We start from the raw sequence: 27,678 nt of genomic DNA, 5'->3' as shown, positions 1-27,678 counted from the left end.
TAGCTAACCAAGGGGACCTCTTTTATCAGCGGGTTACGATCTCACATTGGGATCTAGCTGCAGTAGCAGCTGCTAACATTCAGTGAGTGCTTACTGTTTACCACTCTGCAAAGTGCTTCAGATGAGCCAGGCCTATATCAATACCCCCATTTTACAGATGAGGAAACTGAGCATTGAATAAGTTTATAATGTGCCAAAACTCACACAGTTAAGAAGTGGAAAGCCTAGTTACACATAGGTGTCATGACTCCAATTTCTTGACTACTAAGGATGGCATTTTGCTGTCAGGTCTTGCATCAGACTTCACTTCTCACAAACAGTAAAGTCAGCTTTATGAAACATGTCCTATCATCAATAAAAGATTTCACAGGCGTAAATTTAGTGGAAGAACATAAAGAATCTCAAGGTCACCAGACAGCAGAGGGGAAAAAAAACAAAAAACAAAAAACAAATGTAAAGCAAGCAACCTTACAGATGACCAGAAAACTGCCTACAAAGACCATGTTGAGTGGTTTTTAAGTGGCTAAAAATACAAACTTACACAGTCAGTAGCATTAACTTCAACACCAGCATCAAGCAGCATCCGTACAAGAGCCTCATTCTGCTTCGTCTTTGATACCTGTTACAAACAGCAAGTGTAACGGAGGTTTATTTACAAGCATTTTCTTCATTTTGTGTCCACAGACCGCATTTTAACCCCAACACTCTCACACACCTGTGTGTCTTTTTAAAATTTTCCTGACCTCCTCAGCCCCTCTGAGTATCTGTGAAAGCCACAGTGCTCAGGGTGTGTTCCCAGAACAGCAGCATTGGCACCTGGGAACCTGTTAGGAATGCACACTCTCAGGCCCCAGCCCGGACCAGATCCTGTAGAAGATCCGTCACAGTACCTGACTGCCCGAACTTCCTCAAAACTCGTCAGTAACTCCCCATCTCTCTGGAGACAGCCACAGACTCCTCATCAAGGCCTACAAAGCCCTGCTCTGGCCCTAGTCGTAGCCTCTCTCTGCACACCTCCTGGCTCACTCTGCTGTAGCTGCACTGGCCTTGGATAGTTTTATGTTCCCATCAGGTTCTGCACTGCCAGAGCACCATCGCCCAGGATGCTTCCCTCGACCCTCTCCCTGCTCTGCCTGGCAAATTCATCTTTCACATCTCCGTCCACGCCTCTCTTCCTTCCTGACCAGGAGACATTCCTTTCTCATAGGCTCTCATCGCCCACCACCTCTTGGTATCAGCTGTCTCACGGCAGTTTCACAAGTGTGATGCCATTCGATCGATGGCTGTCCTCACCTCACCACCCCTAACTCTCACTATGGCTATTTTGGTCACAACTGTGTCCTTGACTCCTAGCACAGTGTCTGGCACACAATAGCTCCCGAATATTCCCACGTTGAAGGATTAAACAAATGAATGACCTGAGCTCGGGCTCCTCAGAAATCCACTTGACCTTTCCAGTCCTGTGAGATTCTGAGCATCCGCCAGCTGAAGGCTTCCCCCAACGTCCAGTCACCTGAGGAAGCAAAGCTCTCCCTGCTCAGGCGGCACAGCCTGGAGGTCAGCCCCTCCTCACCTGGGAGACCGCCTCCAGTCGTCCTCTCTCCTTGTACCAACTTCCAAACTGCCTCTCTCCTCCACCCCTCTCTGCAGTAACTCAGTCATCCCTGGCCCTTTCACCAGTCGTCTCCTCTCATGTCGCCGTTACCGTAGATTTCTCAGATTTACGATTCCAGGCTCTGACAATAAGCAGGGTGTGTGTGCTGTCAGGGGAGGACTGTGCATTGCACTCAGTCATTTTCCCCAGGCTTCCACCGTCACCTTCTAAGTATCAGGACCTCTTGGAAAGCTGATTGTGTCAGTAAATTCTGAAAGAGCCTCTCTAATCAGAGTCGTGATCTGTTTTCCTCCAGAATCTCAAAAGATGTTTGTAAATGAGCAGGATTCCCCCGCTCCCAAAGTGCAAATGTTCAGATGATGTGTGTTAAATACACCATGGATTGTTTTATGTTTAAAATGTATTTAATCTTTATTTGAGTGTCAGAGAGAAAGAGAGAGAGAGAGAGAGAATGCCCATTTGCTGTTTTACTCCCTAAATATCCACAATAGCTGGAGTTAGGTTTCAGCCAGGAAATTAATCCATGTCTCCCACATGGGTGCAGGAACTCAATTACTTGAGCCATCACCACTGCTTCCCAAAGTCTGTGTTAACAAGAAGCTAAATTCAGGAGCTGGATCCGGGAATCAAACCCAGGTACTGTGATACAGGGTGCGGGCAACTCGACTGGTTTCTTTCTTTTTTTTTTTTTTAAGCTTTATTTATTTATTTGAAAGAGTTACACAGAGAGAGGAAAGGCAGAGAGAGAGAGGTCTTCCATCTGCTGGTTCACTCCCCAATTGGTCACAACGTCCAGTGCTGTACTGATCCGAAGCCAGGAACCAGAAGCTTCTTCCAGGTCTCCCACACGGGTGCTGGGGCCCAAGGACTTGGGCCACCTTCCATTGCTTTTCCAGGCCATAGCAAAGAACTGGATCGGGTCTTGAACCGGTACCCATGTGGAATGCCAGCATTGCAGGAGGTGTCTTTACCTGATACGCCACAGCGCTGGCCCCTTGACTGGTTTCTTAATTGCTAAGCTAAACACCTGCTGTACACACTGTGAAAATTTTTAAGATCTCTTCACAGTCATTAGCAAATAATTTATTAGCAAATTAAAGTTTCACCTTTGTCTCACCATAAATCCAATCATCGAAGTCAGCATTATCACATTTAATTATAATTCTCCAGATTCTGTAACATTTAATCCCCAAAGAAGTAATATTTCTGACTTGCAGACCTTGTTCTGGAACTCATGTTAAGATAGATTACTAATGGGAGCCAGTGCTGTGGCTTAATGGGTAAAGCCTCTACCTACAGTGCCAGCATCTCATATGAGCGGCAGTTCGAGTCCCAGCTGCTCCACTTCCAACCCAGCTCTCTGCTATGGCCTGGGAAAGCAATAGAAGATGGCCCAAATCCTTGGGCCCCTGCACCCACGTGGGAGACCCAGAAGAGGCTTCTGGCTCCTGGCTTTGGATTGGTCCAGCTCTGGCTGTTGTGGCCACTTGGAGAAGATTGTCTCTGTCTCTCTCTCTCTGCCTCTGCCTCTGGCTTTCAAGTAAATAAATAAATCTTAAAAAAAAAAAAAAAAAGATAACAGATGCATAAGTTACTCTGGCAGAATAACTGAACTCTAGCCTCTTTACAGCTGATTGATAGGCCATGGACATTAGTTGAGTCATTTCCCAAAAGTGGAACCGGCCGGGGGCAGGCATGTGGCCCAGCAGGTTATGTTGGGGATGCCCACATGCCACACGGGAGTTCAAGTCTCAGTTATTCTGCTCCCAGTCCAGCTTGGTGCTAATGCATCCTTTGAGGCAGTGGATGATGGCGCAAATGCTTGGCCTTTTTGAGGTAAATAAAAAATAGACAACTTTTTTAAAAAGTGGAACTGGCCATAAGGCAAACAAGATGGAAACAAAAGTGCAGACCTATCACTCTATTTGAAAGAGAAACAAGGGGCCTGAGCCGTGGCTCACTTGGTTAATCCTCTGCCTGCGGCGCTGGCATCCCATATGGGGCACCGGATTCTGTCCCAGTAGATCCTCTTCCTGTCCAGCTCTCTGCTGTGGCCCGGGAGTGCAGTGGAGGATGGCCCAAGTGCTTGGGCCCTGCACCCCATGGGAGACCAGGAGGAAGCGCCTGGTTCTGGCTTCGTGCCGGCCGTAGTGGCCATTTGGGGGGTGAACCAACGGAAGGAAGACCTTTCTCTCTGTCTCTCTCTCTCACTGTCTGTAACTCTACCTATCAAATAAAGAAAGAATTTTTTTTAAAAATAAAATAAAGAAAAAGAGACAAAACAAAACAAAGAACCCCTAAGCTTCAACTTCTGTTCAAAAGATAATTGCCTTCTTACAACAACTGCGTATTTATTTATTCTGGGAAATTACTCTCTGCCAAATATTCATTCAAGCATGTATTAAATCCCATTAATAAATCCATCCAAGTGAAAGATGGGCTTTAAATCTCAATAAATATCGTCTGTGTGTGTCAGCTTCTAGATGCAAATGCCTTGAAATCCGTTGTTTTTAATTCACCGCATGGTGTGTCCTTAAAAATCAGAAAGATTTTCAGAAAAATATATAAAAAAATATAAACTCCTCTTACAAAATAGGAAAGCCAAGGGAATTTTTTTTAACATTTAGAATTTTTGTGCTTCCTTTGGATGATTCTTAGTCACGACTAATTTTTTTCTGGCTTCTCCCCTTTTTTTCTTTAATTACCAGGTAATAATTGTCCACACTTATGGGTGCAGGGTGGCATTTCAATGAAGATATACCACATGTGCTGATCAACTCAAGATCACTAGCCTCTCTACCTCCTTATCACTTTTTTAAGTTTGGCATTTTTGAACTCTAAATTATTTTTGTAAATAAAACATTGCACAGATTATTTTACCATTGGTGAACTACTTTTGCAACCTTTCTTGTTTTACTTCAATCACGGCATTGCATGTATTTTGGAAATCTCAATTATAGAGTAGAAAGCAAGGACTTACTTTATTATTTATTATTTCTTGACAACATCTGACTCACCTAGCAAAACTTCATGAGTTACGCATGGCTCTCCCACACACTGCCGTTTGACCCTAACAAGCGTTATACTCACCATGAGGAAGTACCCAATGAGCAGGACAGGCATCAGGAGGATGATGAGCAGATAATCAAAGAAGGTAAATCTTTTCTTCACAGCATAATGCAAGCAGGTTCTCTCTTTCTAGAAATTAAGAAAAAGATTTTTATTAATAAAACATTGAATTTCAGATTCTATATATACAGATTATCATTATAAAGAGTTTAGTTTGTGCTTTTTACATTTTGTTTTTAGTTAATACATAAATATTGTATAGATACATGGGGTACTATGGGATATATGGATGTACATATATATATTCCATTATGTTCAAATCAGGGTAAACAGATCTTTCTCCTCGTGGCACTTCTTCCTGTGGGGTCTGTTTGGTTAATAAACTCAGGTATCCATCGACCAGAATACTGAACACAACCCAGTGTAAAGGAAAAGCCAGGGAAGAGCCACTGAAAAAGTGAGAGGTGAAGTACACATTCTATGAGTCACCAGAAGACAGATTCTCACACTCAGTTTTGGGAAAAAATAATAGACAATGATACAGGCATAGTACTGAAGCGAGTATGAAAAGCTATGTCTTAATTATGTATGCTATATGATTATTCATTTTGTGGTATGATTATAGAAAAATCTTATCCACGTGGTACTTTTCCTATGCTTCTCCATGCACACAAGCAGAGCCAGAAGAATACAATTAAATTCTTCAAATACAGGCTAATCCTCCACCTTGCGGCGCCGGCACACCGGGTTCTAGTCCCGGTCGGGGCACCGGATTCTGTCCCGGTTGCCCCTCTTCCAGGCCAGCTCTCTGCTATGGCCAGGGAGTGCAGTGGAGGATGGCCCAGGTGCTTGGGCCCTGCACCCCATGGGAGACCAGGAAAAGCACCTGGATCCTGGCTCCTGCCATCGGATCAGCACGGTGCGCCGGCTGCAGCGGCGGCCATTGGAGGGTGAACCAACGGCAAAAGGAAGACCTTTCTCTCTGTCTCTCTCTCTCACTGTCCACTCTGCCTGTCAAAAAAAAAAAAAAAAAAAATTCTTCAAATACGTGACTATCTGTCAGGTCAAAGACTTAGATTCAAGGGGCTGCCATAACCTCATAGTCAAAGGTGGAGAGAATCATGCACAGATAAATATAATGCAAACCAGGCTATCGTATAATAGGAATATCAGTCAACTCAATAAGAGGAGAAGGCAGGCAAGAGAGAAAAGGGGAGATTAATTTCCATTTGGTTGAGGTACTGTTCTTCCATAAGGACATTTTTTATGTTTCCTAAGGTATATATATAGCCTATAAAAATTTTGAAAACTGGCTGAGAATAGAATGACACCATCCATTATCAAACAGTTTTGGGTTAACTGTTGACATTTTGCTGTTTTCTTTTTAAATGTGTATGTGTGGAATTTTAAAATGTAGGACCATAGTGCATATGCAAAATTATATATTGTTTTTTTCTTTCAGTTTAGAAATACATGTTTAGAACATGTACATTTCCCAAGCCATTCAATATTTTTAAATATTCAAGGGTAATTCGTAATGGAAAATGGAATTGAAAGGTAAAAGTGATTTTCCACAAGCTTTCTGAAGTCCACCTTGTAATTATAATGACCACATGGCTTTCTATTGAATGCAGCAACTCTAACTCACTTAGCCAAACCTTACGTATTAGACATCTCAAGTTTTGAACTTCCTACTTTTATGAATAGTTTTTGCCTGAACATCTGTGCTCACAAAACTTTGTCAACATTCATAAATTTGTCTTTTACTTAAGTTTCTAAAAATAGAATTCTGGGCAAAAAAGGTATTAATACTTTTCATATTGTGCTATCAAATTGTGCTCCAGTAGGAGGATAATTTAAGTATGCTTCCTGATCAACACTTAATTTTCTCATTAAATTCTGACCAACTTAACAGACCAGAAAACCAGCAAACACAAAAGAAGTATCTTTATGTTTTCATTTCCGTTGCTTTCTACAGAATCCACATTTTCTGTAGTGTGGGCTTCGGCATCACCAGCAGAGCTTTTTGTGTGTTAGGTTTCCAGGTCTTTGTTTAGTACTTAACACAGAAACATATTGCTTGTCAGCCTTTTGGCTAAGATCAAGTGTAGTATCTGTTCTTATCAGTTTAACACAGAAACAGATTTACAAAATAGAAGCACTTCTTTGAATTATTAAATTTACAAACATTGATATTTGGGAAACACTAATATTCAAATGTTAAAAGATCAGGAAATATTTGAAAAGTAGACTGCAAACCAAAAGCTTCTTCAGATGAAATCCCTATTAATCTAAAGAATTCACTAAAGTCCTTTTCATGATTTTTATGATACCAAAGAGGAGCCCAACAGGCTGGCTGAGGTTCTTCTCTTGGAAGCAGAGATAAGGGGACCTCCTCAGGCCTGCCCCTGGTCTGTCAAATACTCCAGTCCCTCAGCTGCTGAGTGAGCATGGTTCTTGAATGGGAACTAGAATCGTCACACATCTGTCTTGGGCACTACTGATCACATTGCTAAACACCTGGTTCCTCAGCTACATTATAGGAAGATATGTCATATTCTACTAGGATACCTTTATGTTAAATTCAGCACAGGGATGATTTGAGCTTAAATGCAACAAAAGAAAATAGTAAACATGAACCAGAAAGTCCAGTAGTGATCAGTTTTCTGATAATGCATTGTTATTTTCAATGAGCTAGTCTTTAAATTGACTTGGAAGGGGTAAGTGGCGCTCTTGAGGCTGTTTTTCTCACCCAATGCGTATGAGTGAATATAGGAAACTCCTGATTACTGCAAAAAATGATATCCAATATGTTCTCAGGATAATTTAAACGTTTGCCTTTGCTAAGATGCAGATGTAAGATGCTGAGAAGGAATTCTGCAAGGATATTTGCAGCAATGCACGCATGGTCCTGAAGGCTGCACAAGAGCTCCTACTGCATCTTTAAGCACATTCTCTACACTTTTCTGTGCAACTTCAAAAAGCCTCTGGTTCATGGGCCTATCTGTCTTTGGTCAACTTCTCAGTAGCATTCTGCAAGCCTATCACAGGATCTCCTGGAGATCAGGACATCAACCTAGTCAATAAAGACATAAACAGCGGTATTGCATCACAAAGTCAATATTTCTTTTTATGCAAGTCTTTCCCATTATTTTTTCTTAGTAGCAAGAAAGGGGAGGTGGAAAGAAAAGGGAAGAAAGGAAGGGGAAAGAGAATTAAGAGGAAAAGAGGAGAAGAAGCTCCACGTGGACCATACTCTTCCTCCTCAGAAGCACAGACACAATTCATCATAAAATATACCTCTATGGAACTATGCTTCATTTTGCATTTTAGCTTAACAAAATGTCGTTGATATGTATCAGGCTCTCTAAAGTAAGGTAAAAAAAGAACTGTCAATATGAGGAGCTACTAGTAATGAAAAATGGCTTTCAGCACCTTCAGTGATCAAGAAGAAAGGAGTGGTCATGGACGATCACACTCTGCACTCATGGATCACAACCCTACCTGGTTTCTGAGGTTCACGTTCGCATTTCTTTTTAAGAGGAAGGAAACAATTCTTGTGTGTCCCCGCCTGCAAGCACAGATCAGAGGAGTGTCTCCATTGAAGCCATCTTGAATGTTGACATAGTGGTTGTCCTCTCTCACCCACCGCCACACTTGACCGAAGTCATTCTGATAGGCCGCCTGGCAGATGGGCTGAGTAAAGAAAAACAAAAACAAAGCTTGAAATCTAATCATAATTATAGGGCAGGTATGTGGTACAGCAAGTTAAGCTGCCACTTGGGACACCTGTATCCCGGGTGCCTAGATTTGAGTGCCTAGATCTCGAGTGCCTAGATGTGAGTCCCCCCTCTACTTCCTATCCAGCTTCCTGCTAAAGCTGCTGGGAAGCAGTAGGTGATGGTGCAAGTGCTTGTGTCCCTACCACCAAACACAGGAGACCCAGCTGGAGTTGCTGGCTCCTGGCTGCAGCCTAACCTAGCTCCATATTTTGTGGGAATTTGTGGAGTGAACCAGCAGATGGAAGACCTCTCTCTTTTTCTTTTACTCTGTTTCTCTGCCTTAAAAACAAATTTTTAAAAAGAAATATAGGCATAATCAAACCACAAGAATAAAAATTCATTACCTAATAACTTATAACTATTTCTAAATTGCAATATATTGCTTTGTAATTAGAATTTTGGGTGTCAGTTTTGCTTGCCTTAAGTCTAGAATAAGCATAAGCCCACAAGGAACCACTTAGATTTTCCTAAATTGCTTGGCATCCAGAAGAGTTCATCAAATGGATGAATTAATGAGTAAATGGAAGAAGTACAACAAATTTGACTAAGTAAGGAAACTGCGTATTGTGTTCATGAATATATGGGCCAGCCAGAAAAGCAGGATATTGCTAAAGCTAAAATGGATGTATAGGGAGGAATTTAAGATAGTACTGACAGAACAATACCTCCATGGCCCCAGGATTCAAAGAATTCAGCACAGTGGAAAACACAGGCTTTAGGCGAATAACATACAAATAACAAATTATGTAAGTAACCATAATTGAATAAGTTTTTATAGAAAACATTATAAAGAGCTTTGCAATGTCAATAGCAAGACCTAAGCTGGCATCATCCTGACAAATTTCCCCCTCTGCCCCAGCCCTTCTGAACTTCTGTTCTCCAAATACCCACTGTTTCATTCCTTCCATCTGATTCTCTGCCTTGACTCCACAAAATACTTCCATAACTCCTTATCTGTAATAGTTCATATAGTAATCTAGCTTTCAAGATTATCTTTAAAAATCAAGAGGTTTGACAACATTGGACCCACATTCCCACAAGACACCAAATAACTTTTTTTAAAGATTTTATTCGTTTTTTTCAGAAGCAGAGTTACAGAGAGAGGGGGAGACAGAAAGAAAGGGCTTCCATCCACTGGTTCATTCCCCAAATGACTGCAATGGCCAGAGCTGGGCCAATCCAAAGCCAAGAGCCAGGAGCCTTCTCAGGATATTCCAGGCGTGTGCAGGGGAAGAAGCACCTGGGCCATCTTCTATTGCTTTCCCAGGCCATTAGCAGAGAGCTGGATCTGAAGTGGAGCATCCTGGACACAAACCAACACCCAGAGGTGATGACAGCATCACAGGCTTATCCCACTACAGCACAGCACCGGTTTCCAAATAACTGACACTTAGTGGGCAGAGGTTACAATTCTCCACAGTCCCCGCCACTCCCAACTGCATCACACCTGGCCCATTTTCCTCATTTATAAATGTTTACTGCCTGGCCTGAACTTCCAGAATAAAGACTCTCTTTTTTTTTTTTTTTGACAGAGTTAGACAGTGAGAGAGACAGAGAGAAAGCTCTTCCTTCCATTGGTTCACCCCCCAAATGGCCGTTATGGCCAGTGCTGCGCCGATCAGAAGCCAGGAGCCAGGTGCTTCCTCCTGGTCTCCCCTGCAGGTGCAGGACCCAAGCACTTAGGCCATCCTCCACTGCCTTCCCGGGCCACAGCAGAGAGCTGGACTGGAAGAGGGGCAACCGGGACTAGACCCCACCGCAAGGCGGAGGATTAACCTAGTGAGCCACGGCGCTGGCTCTCAAGAGTCTTTTTGAGGATGTTCAAACTCCACTGAGATTTAATTAAAGAGAGAAAGAGGAAAAGGTGGAACATATTCCTGCAAGAGTCACTCGGGGCTTTTAAAGATTCCTTAATTTCACTTGAGAAATATTACTTAAAATATTAACCTGTTCTCTTTCATCATTCCTAGGCTTCTCAGGTACTGAACACGGAACTTCTGTTTTTGAAAAGCAGAGCGTCTTCCTGCCTCAGTTGAAACAGGCGAGCCACCCATTCATTTCCCTGCTAAAAAGAGTCTCTGCTGTTATGAACTACTTCCACTAGGAGGCAGCTCATTGTCAAAAAAGCACCGCAGCGTACTGAAGGGAAGAGAAAAAGGTTGGCTGAAAATAGAAATGAGCTGCCGGCGCCCCGGCTCTGCAACAGGCTAATCCTCCTCCTTGCGGCGCCGGCACACACACCGGGTTCTAGTCCCGGTCAGGGTGCCGGATTCTGTCTCCCTTCCAGGCCAGCTCTCTGCTATGGCCCGGGAAGGCTGCACCCACATGGGAGACCAGGAGAAGCACCTGTCCTGCCTTCGGATCAGCGCGGTACGCCGCCGGCCATTGGAGGATGAACCAACCGGAAAAGGAAGACCTTTCTCTCTGTCTCTCTCTCTCTCACACAGTCCCACTCTGCCTGTCAAAAAAGAAAAGAGGAAGGGGCTGTCCATTTTGGGTTGCAGGAAAAACTGGTATGCATCATTCTGATCCTCAGTTCCTAGAACTTCGAGGCACCTTGAGCTTAGAAGAAACAGAAACACACTGGAGACATTAAGACTCCATTGCCCTTCCACCTACCACCATGGGATGACAGTACAAGAAGACCCTCCCCAGACGCCAGCCCTCCACTGGTGGACTTCCCATCCTTTAGAACTGTGAGCCAATGAATTCTTCTTCATTATAAACCATCCAGTCGGTGCTGTTTGGCTCCAGCAGCACAGAATGGACTAAGACAGTATCATTAGCAATCAAGTCTCCAAGCAGACCGTGAGCTACACAAGGGCAGGTATTGCGCCTATTCTTGTCCATCTTTGTATGAACAGCATCCAGCATAGTGTCTGACATATAGCAGGCATTCAATATGTATTTGATAGGTGAATGGATAAATTAAGAGATGTGCTAGCCCTTACTGAGTACCAAGCTATTTCACTTGGCCTCATAATAATCCTACAAATAAACAGTATGATTATACCTTTCTTGCAAAATGAGACTAAAACATGTTGTCTTCCTTGCCCAAAGTCACTCAATTCATAACTGAAAGGGCTAGGAATCATCAAGCGGCATGACTTCTGAATGTATACATTTTTTTACCTCTATTTCAGCCTTGAAAATCAGCCTTCCAAATATCTTCTGGCTACAAGACTTTGTCTTTGAGACTTGCACTCACATTAAGCTACAGTTCACACTAGGGATAAACAGCAGTCCTCTTCTGCCATGGGCCTGCAGATGCTTCTTATAAACCCAGATTCTTTCCACTCAAACTGTCCTCAAATAAGCAATAGCTCCCAATGGGTTTTTAAAAAGTCATGGACAGAGAGGCTGTAGGAAAAACCAAAAGATGTGACCCAAAAGCAAAGGATAGAAACTTACAATAAAAAGACAGAAAGACATCCAGACTGGATCATTTATGACCCCTTTTTCATACAATGAGGGAGCAGAAGGCAGTATAGGAGGGCCTGAGTATGTTTTCTGTGAAAATAAGATGCTGAGATTAGAGGGGAATTTTTAGTAAGCTCAGCAGTGAATGCTGGCAAGTACCTAGTGGGGAATATTGAAGTCCATCAACATTCTGCGATATTTCTAAATGAGATGGAGTAGTCAAGTGGGTACATATACAGGCTCTGGAAGCAAATGGTCTGTGTTCCAATGTCAACTCCACCACTTGACAGCTGTACTGTCTGGACCACTTACCTAAACTCTCTGCATCAGTTTCCTTCTTCACTGAATAATCACTCCTTTCCTGTTCTGTTCTGTAAGCATTAAATGCAGCTGGGTAGAAGAAACACTCAGCTCAAATGCAGCTCATAATAAGCCTTCAATTAGTGTCAGCTAGTCATAGAAGTATTAAAGTGTCAGGAGCCAATGAGGATGGTGAGGATGGTTATGAAAGAGCAGATAATTGCTCAAAGAGAGTGACAGTATAGAGAACAAACGTGGAAGCATCTGCATTACTACACAGAAGGATGAAGGATGATTCTGGCTTCAATGCCCATGCCAGGGAGAAAGAACAGATATACGGGATGGGGAGGACTTCAGACTGGCTGCAATTCTGAGAGGAAAGTGTGAACTCTGATCTCCATGCTTTATACTAATATATATTTGTCATAAATAGATTTATGCACACAACTAGATAAGTAACATTGATGTTTAAACAGATGATCAGGTTAAAGAAATAGCAGATGTCACTGAGGAAAGATGAGGTTCTACCTCTTCCTCAAGGTGGGGAGGACTTGGGACAGTCATAATGATAAGTGTCTAAGTGAAACGAATAAAAGTATGAACTTTCTTAGGGTCAATGCTGTGGTGCAGTGGGTTAAGCTGCCTTCTGCAGGGCCAACATCCCATATGGGCACCAGTTCAAGTCCCAGCTGCTCCACTTCCTATCCAGTTCCCTGCTAATGCACCTGGGAAAGCAGCAGAAGATGTCTTGAGTGCTTAGGTCCATGTCCAGCCATGTGGGAGACCCAAATGAAGCTCCTGGCTCCTGGCTTCAGCCTGGCCCAACCCTGGCTGTTGCAGCCATTTAGGGAATGAACTGGTATATGGAAGATCTTTCTCCCTCTGTCGCTCCCTCTTTTTCTCTGTTACTCTTTCAAATAAATAGGTTGTACAAATACACTGAAACTCTGCATTTGGCTCAGCCTACAGCACAGGTTTGTGGCCTTTTCAGCAAATCTGTGGTTGGGGAAGAGCAGAGAAAATGAAGGAGCAAGGGACAAGGGTTAGGAAACATCTGTCAGCAAGGATAGTGAGTGAGTGAGTGGTTTACCATGGAATTCAGGCTGAATGGATGCCAACTGTAAAGCAGGAGACGAATGGAGTTGGAAAAAGAGAGGAGCAAACAGGCACACTGAGAAGGAGCAGAGCTGATCAGCACACGTGGTCTCAGAAGTCAAGTGACCTGGCAGCAGGCTGTGATGAGAGACATTACAGATATACTTTGTCCAGGCACGAGGAGCCAAGATGGCTGTGTTGAGAAGCTGATTTACAGTAGAGACCAAGGTCAAGAAAGGAGAACAAAGGTTTGTGGATATTGAGGTCAATCAAAAGGGAAGGGGAAATTGTGTTTTATGGAGGTGGAAGTGGGTCACAAAGTGTGTGGAGTAGAGATGAAAAAGTAGAAAAAGGGTCATGAGCAAAGATTTCAAGAGAGAAATTGATTCATGATCAAAAAGTGTCAGCAGTGTGCAAGGAGCAGATGGAAGCAACAGTCACCATCAGACAGGTAAGATGATGCCTGGAAAAAGCCAGATTTCACTGAGGATCCAGAGGAAGATAGATCCGTAGGTGAGGAGGAGAAGGAATGTTTGTCATCGGTGTGTGTGTGTTCACATGGATTAACCTGGGAATGGCACTTGCTAGAACTGTGCTCTGAACAACTTGAAAATCTGACATAGGACTGATTAACAGAGTGCACTGTTAACTGTTAACTGGCAAACTCAGTTTTAACTCTAACATCTTCTATCCCTCTCCTTTTTGTTCATAATATTCCAGCTATTTCTGGAGCATTCCACGCTCATTTCTGCCTTCAGATCTTTCCAATTGCTTATAAGCTACCTGGCTGATCTTCAGCTTGGCCAAATTAATTAGCAACCCACACATCATCTCCTCAGAGAGGCCTTTCCAGACTACTCCACCAAACATGATGGTCTCCCAGCCCAGGTACCCTCTATCACACCACCCTGCTTTATCATTTTAAGGTGTACTTTTCACTACAGAAACTAGGTATAATGCAGTGCTTGTCTGGCTGGACCAGCTGTATACTAAGCAAGGCCTTCTGCCTGCTCTCAGATCTTGGGTCAAGCATCTCCTTGCTCCTACCTTTGGACTACCTGCTTGGCACCCTTATGCCTTGCACCTTGTGCTTTCTATTCTGCAAGGCACAGTTCATGGTTCCTCTCCAAGATATCGCCTTAATCTCTCCCACCTGTGAAAAGAAGTATGCATGCCCTCAGGCAGGTTATTGGTTTTTGTCCAGAGAGTTTAGTGTGGACTCACCAACTAGATTGCAACCTTCCAGAAGTTAAACTTCTGTAGGGATAAGCAAGTAGAACATTATACAAATCACATGTTAACTGGTACATTGATCCCCATGACCTGACTGGGAAATAAGGCTAGGGAAGAAGTTGAGGTCTGGATGCCAATACCGATTGAGTATTCCTAATCCAAAATGTGTCTAAAGGCAAAGCTGCCTTAAAGCATCCGCATTTTTCAGTGTCATTTGCCCTCCATGTAATAGCACTTCCACAACTCCTCTCCCAAGGAAAAAACATAGAACTTTTCTTATATAAGACTGAGAGGAATCAATTCATTGCTCAATAGCCATCTCCATGCTGGAGCTCCATTCGTTCAAAATGTCCCATAAATTTTTCTGAGAGATACTCTTGCCAAGATGGGTGAAATGGGGAGGCAGAAAGGACCTTCCAAACAGGTACATAAATGAACAAGTGGCTGAAAGAGTGGCAGAAGGAGCTACCTGCAGAGCTGTTCATTCAAACATGCTTCGTGTGAAAGGTGTAACACAGGGCCACTGCAGAGCCCACAGGATTCTGGCCACAGCAATCACGAGTCCCCACTGATGTCATCCAGGTCAGCTGGGAATTTTTACCACCAGAACTGTCAAGGCCTGACCTGGGGAAGAAACTCTACTTCCATTTGCTCCCTGGACACAACTGCAATCATCGCATTAAAGGGGGCATCTGGAGGAAATGAAAAGCAAAAGACAGTAGCTACTACTGGAAAAAGACAAGCCAGGAACAAAGTGGCAAGGAAGGGATTTAATGCTTATCTTTTCCTACCAGAAAGCAAGCTGGGTTTTCTCAGTGTTACCAGTTATTGCCATTTAGACCACAAGCTGAGAGTGATCTGCACACAGAAGCAGGAGATCCAATTAACCTCCTACTGGTGAATACCAGTGGTGACCAGCTCTTCAGAGTGAGCAATGTCAAAATCAGACTCCAAGTACAGCATCATCAAGCTGCATGGTCTGAGGATGCACATTCATGAAAACCTCTACTTTATTAACTGGAAGTGAATACTGGGTGCCGGTCCTCACCCAGTCATTTGGATTCCCGCATCCTGTTGTGCCTCCTGGGACTCACAGAGACTTCAGTCCGTGTCACTCCACTCCCAGCACTGCTGTCTCTGAGTAGCCACTCAATAAGAAGAGAGAGACCTAACATGCTGTGGAGTTCCCAGCCCCCTGGTGCCTGCTCCTGTTCGTGGACAAATAACTGACTCAGTACTGACTTGTCTCAGTGGCTCCTATGGACCAACTTGGTGATGGGACACCAGAGATTGTAAGGGAGCAGCAATGATGACTTGGCCCACCAGTTTGTTCTCGTGTTTTCTGTCGTTTTTGTTTCTTATTTTGATGCTGTTCTGTAATGGCTGTCATTCTGGGGAAATCCATGGCATAGATCTGGGTTCTCTAAATGAAGGCAAGGACTAAAAGGCCACCTACCTGTTCCATGACTCAGTAGAAACCAACAATTTAAGAAGCCCTGTTACTACTCCTCACAATCCAGAACACTAGAAGCTCTGAAGTCATGGTGATGAAAAGCAGAGGATACTAGGAAAGCTTTCACCTCTCTGATGGGGAGAAAGTGGGGAGAAAGGGTGGAGGCAGGCTGGGTTCTGACTGCTGGAAACTAGCAAACCAGAAGCCCTGATGTTCCCTGACAACCTCAGACCACAGGCAAAGTGAGCATAGAGAAGAGAGGAAGTAGTGTTATATTTCTAAATGGACAACATCCAGTTCTAAAAGTGGGGGAGGGAAAGAAACATTTCTTGTGATATTCTTGTTTCATTAGTGCAACTACTCCTGTTTGGCTAATCTCACGCCACCATGCAGAGGTCATGGAACTCAGAATTGGGCAAAACCCCTGTCACACACCCAATCAAGCAGACTGTAACGAGCTTCAGCCAGCTCCAGCACCCCAATAGAAACTGACATACATTCCTGTTGAGAAAACAGAGACCAAGCCTAAAAGACTTCCTGAGCAGAGAAAGCCAGTTAGGAATCGTAAGGGACCTTAACTTTGATTCATTTACAAACATAAACAAAACTTGAGCTATTACTTGTAAATTCTTAAAGAAAAATGAAACATAGGGTAACAAATCTGAAACTGCCTGCCAACCTACATACCTGGGGACTTTCCAGCAGGATTGACCAAATCAGGGAAGTGTGCACCTGTAACCACGCAGACATTTTCTGTTCTTCCTTTTGCATTCCCTCCAAGGAGTACCCAAACCACTTCTGGTTTTTGATGCCCAATGTATGAATTACTCTTTGCTCAATAAATGCTTTATAGAGTTTTATTGTGCCTCTGTTTACTTTCTAATGCCCCAAGATTTCTATACTCTGTCTTTCCCAGCACAGGACAAGACCAACCTGGGGAAGGGCACAGGACTTGAACTCTTAGAAAGCCAAAGTCTCCAAACATTCGGTGGGCCCAGACAGGTGTTTTCATACTAAATATCAAAGTGTAGGTCTTTTTCAGAGAGAAGTAATAACCGTCATAATCGCTCCCATACGCATACACTGAGCTGCTTTTAGATGCCAACTATAAGGCTGAGCACCTCAGCAGCACTTCCTTTAACCTTTATTGCAATCTTGGAGCAGAGGTAGTATGACCGCAGCAGCCAGATAAGGAAACTGAGGTTTAAGAGCTATTTTTAACCAGTAAGTAGCAGAACTAGAATTCATACTCTGGTCTATCTGATTCAAGAACCAGGATTTTAACCCATTACGCTTCTCCCCATCCTCATGCAACACTGTGCACTAAGTCATATTAAACAGCATTCACAAAATACCAGAAGTGTTTGGAGATCTCAGGCAATTTTTTCAATTCACTTGAACATATTTTGAGTGCCCAGTACTTGGCAGGACTATGATAGACTCTAGAGCTACAGCGATGAAGAAAACCTAGTGAGAGCCACATGGGTAACACTGTAGTACTCTTCACATTCTGTAACAGTCCCTCCCCAGCAATCAGCAGAGTTAACAAAATAATTAAAATCCCCTAAAATTCACCTAAAGAATTTGAGAACCCACATAAAAGTGAAGTTACAAAAGCAACCATAAATATTTCACGTGCTTGGAAAATCATGATCTACAGGAAACAAAGAAAGTGGCTGATAATTCACACATTGAAAAGTAGTGGGGCCAGCACTGTGGCATAGCAGGTAAAGCCGCCACCTGAAGTGCCGGCATCCATATGGGCACTGGTTCAAGTCCCAACTACTCTACTGCCCATCCAGCTCTCTACTATGGCCTTGGATAGCAGTGGAAGATGGCCCAAGTCTTTGGGCCCCTGTACCCTACATAGGAGACCCAGAAGAAGCTCCTGGCTCCTGGCTTCAGATTGGCACAATTCTAGCCATTGTGGCCATCTGGGGAGTGAACCAGCAGATGGAAGACTCTCTCTCTCTCTCTCCCCCCTTCTGCAACTCTTCCTTTCAAATAAAAATAATAAACCTTAAAAATAATACATTTAGCTAGAAAAGCAATACATTTGAGCTGTTATAAAGTAGCAATCAACTATATTCAAGAATTTCTCACATGGAGAACAAATTATATGTGTTTGGCTTTCTGGTCATTGTAAACTCTTGGGAGAAAAACAAGTGTTTTGTTTTATTTTGCATATTCTTTTTATTTTTATTTGACAGGCAGAGTTATAGACAGTGAGGGAGAGAGACAGAAAGATCATCCTTCCGTTGGTTCACTCCCTAAATGGCCGCTATGGCAGATGCTGCACTGATCCGAAGCCAGGAGCCAGGTGCTTCCTCCTAGTCTCCCCTGCTGGTGCAGGGGCCAAGCACTTGGGCCATCCTCCACTGCCCTCCTGGGCCACAACAGAGAGCTGGACTGGAAGAGGAGCAACCAGGACTAGAATCGGTGCCCATGTGGGATGCCAGTGCCGCAGATGGAGGACTAACCAAGTAAGCCATGGCGCCGGCCCCTATTTTGCATATTCTTATAATTCACACTTAACCTCCTGTATTGTTTACTGCAGGGTAGCTACATGTTAATTAAACTGACATTTAGGAGAAGGAAAGCTATCATTACACCTTCATCTATACATCTAGCAAACTAGGAATCATAAAAATCACAATAACTGAGACCCCCAAAATAAACAAGGCTTATCATAAAAACTACACGTTTTTAAAAATTATAATATTTCATAATATCTTGAATAAAGGTAAAGCCCATTAAGAGGAAACAGAGAATGGCAGGCTTGCTCTTTCAGATCTCTGGAAGGTAAAATCTCAGCAGGGATTTGTCATCCGTCTTAAATGATGGTATATGCCAGGTAAGTTTCAGGGAGAAGTAACTTTGAGACAAAGGAAATCCAGCTGTCAAGGCTTTGTCAGAGGAGTTTGTCAGGGCCACTGCATGGCCTGAACTCAGTTAAAGCCTACATCTCAGAGTCTACCACATGGCCCGAGTTCTGCTTGAAGGCATGCTTGGCCAGATTGCATAGGTGATTGACCAAGTTATGTTGGCAATGAATGGCAAAGGTCATTTGACATGATGCTGAAGCAGCTAAGGAAATGTGGGCTCCAGTAAACTGCACGCGGGACAGTCACTCCAGTTAATAATTCACGCCTCTCAAGCCTCCTCACATTGTGATCACTCTCTTAATCCTAGCTCATGAGCAAAGATGTCTTTCTTGAAAACACTGAAACTCCCACTGTTCTCTGTTTCACTATTTTAAACTCCCTCTTCATAAAATCCTGTTTTCACGAAACTGTACATTTTTATGATTAATCAATCATGTCGCTGTTGACAATAAATACTTGGAGTTACCGCTGCCTCTGCTTCTACCTCAGGCAGTGGACAGAACGTTCCCTGGTTTCCCCACATTAAAATCTCTAATCTGAGTCTGCTTCCCCAATCTATGGGATGTCATAGGTCTTTTGGGTTAACCTGACATGCTACCCTTCTGGATGCAGAAGGAGTTTAGTTGGTGAATTCTAGAAACCACGTGGTAGACTGCTTGGCTCCAGAAGAAAGGACAGTGGTAGAAAATTTGAGAGGTCACCAGGATGGAAGAACATTGGCCTGGTAGTACTTGGTTAGGATTTGAATTCTATTGTTTGATGGGAAATTTAGCAGAGTTTTGACGTGATTTGCCTTAAGTTTAGAAAGTCAGTCTGGGGACTGCTAGGTTAGTTAACACACAACACACAGCCTGTTTTGTTGCAGTACTTACTGGGTTCCCAAGGAGGAACCACTCCCTACTCTCCTCTCTTTCTTAATGGTTTTAAGATTAGGGGAGCTATGTATTAAGAGATGTTGACATAACGTAAGTAAACAGAACAGACCTCTAATTAATATAATTGTTGCTTAGATTTTGTGGAATTTTTAAAGTTAAAATAGATCTTTCTGTGCCTTCTTTTCTCATCTAGTCTATTTGGCCCTTTGAAAAACCAAGTGGAATTCCTTCAGCCAATTAAATAAAACCCTTGATTAATTTAGCTTGCAATTTTTGTGATTGTGTAATACATATGCAAACATATGTGAAAGGAAGTCTTAGTTTACCTTGTAGAATGTATATTCAGATAAAATGACTTATTTTCTCTCCCTTGAAAATAAGTTTGTTGGTGGTAAAGGCAAGAAGTGGAGTTACTCCTCTCCTCTTTTTCCCTGATGTTAGTGGAGATGAAATGTGAACCCCAGTTTTCCCAACTCCAAAGGCTGGCTTCTTAACCACTATACAGTCACTGCCTTAGATTCTTAGAGAAGCCTAATTTCTAGGAACAAGCTATTTTGTCCACTACCATCATTTTAAAGAACTTGAAACTCATGTTTCTTCTCTCTGCATTTAGTACTAATTAGCTAACTCTATAGATAGAAGCTGGAAGTTCCTAAGTTTTCATTTCTAGAATAAGAAAGGGCACTCAAGGGAGGCTGTCCTGTAATGTTTCCTTATTTCTCTTGGGAAGCCACACCTTCTGCTGATGACCAGGTGTCCTGTCTGCCTTCATTCTCTGTCTCTCTGAACTCATCATTTCTCATGGTTTAAATACCATCTACGTGTAGACAATTCCCAATTATCGCTTCTTGCTTCTCCTTGGAGCTACCTTTCTGCATTCACCTCCCATCCCCACCCAGCTGTCTCACGCCTGTCTCTAACATAGCATGTCTCGTAGCACTCCCTGACATCCATCCATCTGTACTCTCTGTGTCCCTGTCTCATTACCACCACATCTAAAGGCCAGTGTCAAGCAGAAGCCTGGGTATCCACTTTAACTCCTTTCCTTTATCCCTTCATCAGGGAAATATTTATCTCAAATTTATCCACCTGCTTATACAGCCATCATTTTCACCCCCTGGAGACTGCTGCTGCAGCTTCCCTGCAGGCTCTGGCTTTCCCTCTTCAAGGTCTCCAATTTATTCTCCCAGATTTATGCTATCAGAGTGGCCTTTTTAAGCACTAATTGAATCATGTTATTCCCCTCCTTAAAATCTCTTAATTGTTTTTCATAGTGTTTAGAATAAAATCCAAATTTCCCTCTTTGGCCTACGTGATCCATATGATGTAGTCCCTGACAGTCTCTTTAACTTCAGCTCAGCTCATGTCATTCAGGAACTTCTGTTAATGAGTTAGGGAACTCCTGTTAAACTGACATTCTAAGGTGGCATGGTTTGGGATCACTGAAGCATGGTGATCATAAAAAGCAAACCAGTTTTTAGTTAGTGTCATTAGTTTTTACATCCTATGCAGACAATACACACTCTTATTGTCTGCACCTTGATGAGTTGGTCTCACCAGAACATCCTTCAGATACCATTCACTCAATTATTCCAGCAAAGCTAACTTCATTTGGCTTTAGATTCTCCACATATACATGTTCTCTGTCTGGGAAACTCTTTTCCCAAGCTTCTGAAGACTAGACTCAGTCCATAAGCCTGAGATCAAATGTCACCACCAAACAGGAGTCTTTCCAGTCAAATCTAATGAAACAGAAACGCACTTCCTCACCCTTTTACATAAGCCTCATTATCATGTTGCTGCCTTGATTCTTCTTTCCGTTCATGGTAATTACATTTTTTATTTGTGTATATATATTTTTACATGATTAGCTCAAAGAGGCCAGAGACCACCCTTTAATTTACCTCTATATGCCAGGAACTAGCACATACCTGGTATATAGTATGTGCTCAATCAATATTGCTGATTAAATAAGTGGGTGGGTGAATAAATGTGTAAATGTATACCAATTTCAATCCTGATTTCTTTTCATACATTAAATTAGTCATCCGTTTCTGAAATGTGACTTATCATTCTATAACTTATTTATACAGGAACAAATTAGAAAACCAACTGAGGTGGAGACTCCTTGGTACTCTTTTTTTTTTTTTTTTTTTTTTTGACAGGCAGAGTGGACAGTGAGAGAGAGAGACAGAGAGAAAGGTCTTCCTTTGCCGTTGGTTCACCCTCCAATGGCTGCCGCTGCCAGCGTGCTGCGGCCAGCGCACTGCGCTGATCCGAAGGCAGGAGCCAGGTGCTTCTCCTGGTCTCCCATGGGGTGCAGGGCCCAAGTACTTGGACCATCCTCCACTGTACTCCCTGGCCACAGCAGAGAACTGGCCTGGAAGAGGGGCAACCGGGACAGAATCCGGCGCCCTGACTGGGACTAGAACCCAGTGTGCCAGAGCCACAAGGTGGAGGATTAGCCTAGTGAGCCGCGGCGCCAGCCTGGTACTCTTTTTGCATACAGAATGCCCAAAGTTTGCCAGGCAAGGTAGACAGGACTTGTAAGATTCTGAGGGAGGCATTTTTCCCCATTCTCCTTGTCTTTCCTTTTCTCATTATCATAGGATAGCACAATGCTAAGTGCTGAACTGGATCTCCTCCAGCTCTCTTGTTTTATAGTTACAGAAACTGACTCAAGAATTCAAATGACTTCCCTGCAAATCCCACAGAGTTCCTGGCACAATCAGAACTTTTAGGCGTTCCTGACTCTTGGTCTGATGCTTCCCCTTTAGTCACATCTCAATTCCTGCCTCCCTGGAGTGCTCCGCCTCAGACGCACCAGCTTTCCAAGGAAGCCCTGCTCAACCTAAATCGCTCTCCTTTGTTATTCCTCAATAGTCCCTCTTGGAGCCCTGTTCCCTTTTTCTCTGTATTAGATCTGCTTTCTGAAAATGGATCCATCCATTCCCAAAGGATTGCTATCAAGGTTGCATGTGATTATGTGTATGTGTTGTGTGTGTCCCACTCCTACCTAGCCTCTTTCAATTCAATCTTCCAAAAGTTTAAATGAATACATTATTATGACACGATCTTTAAGAAACTCCTTTTGAGGGGAGGCATTCGGTGTCAGTAGTTAATGATTGCTGGAGATACTCACATCCCATAAAAGAGAGCCTGGCTTGAATCTTGGCTCTGCTTCCAGTATGGCTTCCTACTGATGAACATCCTGGGAGTCAGCAGCGATGGCTCAAATACTTGGGTCCCTGCTGCCTCAATGGAGAACTAAGACTGTACTCTGGGCTCCTGGCTTCAGCCTGACACAGGCCTAGCTTGTATGGCCATCTGGGAAGTAAGCCAGTGGATGGAAGATCAATAATTCATTTCTCTCTCTCTGCCTTTAGATTAAAAATTAAAAGACATAAATTCTTAAAATTAAAAGAACCTACTTTGAGGGCTTGTACCCATAGCTGACAAAGTCAAGAATCTGTGAGTTTCCCAGGTCTCCTAACTACAAATTCTTGAGCCCTTTGAGTTAATTTCTCAGCACCTTCTTTTTTTTCCCCAATTTCTGCAAAACTTCTCAGTGGCAACAGTTCTCCTGTATGAGTCAGGAGTAGAATGGAGCTCACGGCAACTTGGATTTACTTTACCCATTCTTTTCATTATAGGGAAAAAGGTAGAGGAAGAGCGCAGGCAGAATGGCACAGCAGTGGAGATGGACTGTCTTACGGAACACGACATCTCTGTTGAAGTAACAAGTAGGGAAAGACTTAGTAGATGAGAATTTCCCTGAGTACAGCAAGGTCGCACATCCCAGTTTCTGGTCTCTCTCCAGTAAGGATTTTCCAATTGAAAGTTACAATCTTTGCCTCAACTTCTTCACTTGTTAAATAAGGATCCTAACAGTGAATCTCATAAAATTGTTGTATTAAATGACTTAAACATATAAAATGCTTAGAGCCGGACTTGGTGTATAACAAGCCTCAAATAAATATTTGTTATTATTGTAAATATTATGAACAAATATGTTTGATAAGAGCTTAAATGAGTCAGCCTTGTTTAAAGTCCAGTTTACTATATCTGGAGTTGATTATTCCAAAGCTGTGTTCTCTTACTGAGCTCCAAAATTACTTTCTCTCTTTCTTAAAAATATACATTGATCTCCCTCTCTGGATCTACCTCTCTCTGTGTGACTTTGCCTTTCAAATAAATAAAATAAATGTTTTTTTTTTAAAGAAAAATTAAGAAAGGAAGGAGGAGGGAGAAGTGGGAGCCTGAGAGGGAGGGAGGGAGGGAGGGTAAAGTAGAAAGTATCACTATGCTCCTAAATTTGTATATATGAAACCTGCTCACCTACTATAAATTTTAAAAATTAAAAAAAAAAGTCACTCGGGACCCCAAGAAGCTTTTGTGTGTGTGGTTTAGATCTATTATTACTTGCTTTTAGAAACTGAAATTAAGAAGTTTAGAAAATATGTATTCTTCATTTTAAAATAACATTAATAAGTCAATTATATGTTAATATAAAACATGGTTATGAAGAATAATTCTATTTTCTAACACTAAAATAAAGTATTATTCTTAATTTTGAAAAAATACATTGTATAATTATGAGCAATGCAAGGCTGTAAGTAAAAATAAGCCTATATCTCCATTCTAGACAAGATTTCCACTGTCAAAGTGGAAAGTAGAACTTCACTAATGTTGATGGAAAACACATGTTCCAAGGCAGTGCGGCACCAGGGATGGAGCAGGTTCTTTCCCACTCCTTAGCCAGTGGTTCACAGTTCTTATACACAGGAAACACAGAATGACTGCCCTGCAACATCGAAGTCCTGTTTAAATATGTAAGGGATTCCTCCAGATTACTCTCAACCTCTTTAAAATTACAGCTCGTAGTGTTCCCACCTAATACTTTCTGCATCTGAATACCAGAGGCTGAGACTACATATTTCTCTAAATAACATATAACTTCCACATGCAACAGAAAAAAAAAAAAAAAACAACTGAAGTTTTCTTTTACTCTACAAGAACTCCCTTCTCCAGCATTTCTCATTCATAACCCAGGGAACAATGTCAGTCCAGGTATCAAAAATTTGACATCAAAGGGAAATTCTGCACATTTGAGAAATCATTTGCCAAAGGGGAAGGAATAATCTTCTTTCCGGAAATGACTAAGACTTTCCAGGTGTTTCATATAAATATTGCTGATATTACAGTAAGTGGATAAGTTGAGCAGAATAAATGGTGTAACCTAGATTCTACTTCCACTTCAGATGCTGAGTTTCATGGCAACATTACCTTATACTATTATTTCAACATTATCTTATTATAATCTTGATCCAATATTAATTACAAGGTTTGATTAAGTACCTATGAGCTTCTAGGTAAGTTTGAGCTTTTTAAACAGAGGTGTGTGTATGTGTATGTGTGTGGTTGTTGTATTGGTTCTTAAATTTCATAGAAAATCTTGTTACTCTGTCTTTAATATATCTGAAAGGTGAAATACACATTCCACTTATGGAAATATTACCATTGATAATTAGAAGGAATTCAACGTGTTTTCAACTGCTTTGCCTTGCTTTGACTCAACTTGACCACCTGACAAATTAACAACCAACGAACAGAAAACTGCACTGCTTTTACAAAGACTTCCTGAGAAAAAAATTTTATTTTATTTATTTGAAAAATAGATGGGATGAAGGAGGAGTGAGAGTGAGACAGTGAGAGAGAGAGAGAGATTCACCACCACCGCCACCCCCAACTTCCCCTAACAGCCAGGCCAGGACAAAACCAGGAGCCCAGAACTTGAGCTAGATCTCTCATACAGATAGCAAGGACCCACCCACTTAAGACATCACCTGCTACATCCCAGGATGTGCATGAGTAGGAAGCTGGAATAGAGTGTAGCCAGACTCATTCCCAGGTGCTCCAATATGAGGTGTGGGCATCCCAAACAGCAGCTTAATGGCTGAGCCAGATGCCCACCCTGAGACATTTTTACAATGAAATTGTTCCCAAGGCTGCCTGGCTACTCACAATGTGGTCTGTGGGCTACCAGTAAAAGCATGAGGGGTCTCAAATAAATAATCTTGGGCCTCACTTACATCTACAGAATAGGAACCTACATTTGACAAGATCTTCAGGAGATCTATACGCACATTACAATCAGAAAAGCACCAGGCTACCATAGTATTTCTTTCAGAATGGTGGTCAACGGATCACCTACACCTGAATCACATGGGATGGTCCTGATAAAAAAAAATGATGAAATGACATAAATTCTCTAGTGTAAAGGCCCTTGAAACTGCATTTTAAACAAGTTCCTCTCCCTGACACTTGAGCAATCTAAAGTTTGAGAATTACCAGAGTAGCAGTTTACAACATGTTTTGTCATTTTCATAATATGATCTCTTCATGAGAATAAGGTACTGAGCAAGACATATTAAAAATTAGAAGCCAACCAAATCAACCCAATAGTGCATTTCCTATAAAAAAGACTTTCACACACAAACACACACACACACACACACATACACACACAGTCATTAGAAATAACGAGAGTATACTGCCTTTAATGTAAGTTCAGAACCACCCACTAAAGTGCCCTTGGACAGCTGCAGTGGAATGCAGACTAACCAGTTACTGTGTCAGAGAGGAGAGGGAGTAAGTCATGAATAAATAAGGCAGTTAGGCCTCTTGGACTCTTATTTAGACATCACTCTGGTGTATGCTTTTGAAACATTATTAAAAACCTGTTTGATTCTGAGAAGTTACTTTCAATACAGGAAAAAGTATTTTGTATCCATCACATGTGAACAGAAAATACAATATTACAAACACATTTTATCCCTATTCTCTACAGTGATAGCTTTAATAATTGCTACAGGTGAGTTTCTCTTTTAAATATCCCCCAAAAGGTGGTTATTCTGTTCTCCTGGTTCCCTAGAAGAACCAGTTAGTCTTTGGGATGTTTAGAAAACCTAGTTGGCCACAACTCTCTTTTCCCTTGGGTGGCTGACATGAGAAAAACAGGACTTAAACTCGACTTCGTAAATCCAAATTGCCTCCTGCAAACATGAATATCATGAAATGTGTATCCTCACACCACTCTCCACTTAGGTTCAGCAAACACTTGAAAATTGTGAGATAATTTCTCTCACAATATTAGAAATATCAAAAAGACTAACACTCAAGACTTTCCTTAAAAAAAAAAAAAACTTCATACTCATACAGAAAGTCAAACAGAAGAAAGCGACACCAGGAGGGGACATTACATTTGAAACGCCTGAGCAATCTTTAACACCTTTGGACCCCTACTTCCGGAAAGGTGACATACCTCAGAGTATAGGATTCCCATGCTGGTCTTCACAGGCTTGCTTCGCCTCTGGAGCTTCTTGAATCTTCCAGAGGTTATTTCTAATGAACATCAAATTCCTTCCTGGTGGAGAAAAGTCCTAGCAGCCGAGCCCTCTCTTGCACAACTGTGAGTGCTCTTCCAGCTACGCAGGCAGCAACACACCTTATAGAGGGGCCAGCCCAAAGAAAGGCATTGGTTTACTGGGTAATGACCAAGAGGTGTATCATCTAATGTTACAGCCCCAAGAAGCCAGTTTCTGAGTCATGTTTACCCTGCAGGTGGCGGCATGCAGGAAAGAGGGAAGAACTCTGGGGGAGGGGAGGGACCTGGGGTTCGAAATCGGATACTGTACTCAGGGCATTTCCTAATCGAAGTAAGGTTTTCCGTGTCATTGAGAAAGGCTAGAGCCCATACATGTCTGGCAAAGAGCTTGACAAATGGTCTTCAAAATTCTCAGCCTAACAAGTAACACTTTCCCTGCTACTTAAATATTCTTTTTTTTTTTTTTTTTTTTTGATTTATTTGAAAGTCAGAGTTACAGAGAGAAAGAGAGAGATGGAGAGAGAGTCACGTGCTGGTTTACTCCCCCAATGTCTGCATCAGCCA

The 27,678-nt window shown here is 42.4% G+C and overlaps 1 protein-coding gene and 1 pseudogene across 2 annotated transcripts in view; one reads left to right on the top strand and one right to left on the bottom strand.

Annotated features, from left to right (window-relative positions):
* The window catches only part of ANKRD22 (ankyrin repeat domain 22), a 29,542-nt gene extending 2,266 nt beyond the window's left edge, over positions 1 to 27,276 (bottom strand). Inside the window, exons 1-5 of one of the 2 annotated variants that reach the window (XR_011382383.1) lie at positions 27,052 to 27,276; positions 8,189 to 8,380; positions 4,706 to 4,813; positions 1,419 to 1,513; positions 542 to 619 (exon numbers count right to left, since the gene is read on the bottom strand). Coding sequence is in view for 1 of the 2 variants with exons in the window: in XM_002718370.5 (XP_002718416.3) it covers positions 542 to 619; positions 4,706 to 4,813; positions 8,189 to 8,380; positions 27,052 to 27,072 (399 nt within the window). In the remaining variant the exon portion in view is untranslated. The remainder of the gene's footprint in view (positions 1 to 541; positions 620 to 1,418; positions 1,514 to 4,705; positions 4,814 to 8,188; positions 8,381 to 27,051) is intronic. The other variant, XM_002718370.5, reaches the window with a different exon arrangement.
* On the top strand, positions 6,760 to 6,875 carry LOC127484295 (U2 spliceosomal RNA; annotated as a pseudogene).
* Positions 27,277 to 27,678: the final 402 nt, after the last annotated feature.

Source organism: Oryctolagus cuniculus, chromosome 15, assembly GCF_964237555.1.
Source record: "Oryctolagus cuniculus chromosome 15, mOryCun1.1, whole genome shotgun sequence".
NCBI lineage: Eukaryota > Metazoa > Chordata > Mammalia > Lagomorpha > Leporidae > Oryctolagus > Oryctolagus cuniculus.
The sequence above is the reverse complement of the archived record's forward strand: the minus strand, read 5'-3'. Positions and strand labels throughout refer to the sequence as shown.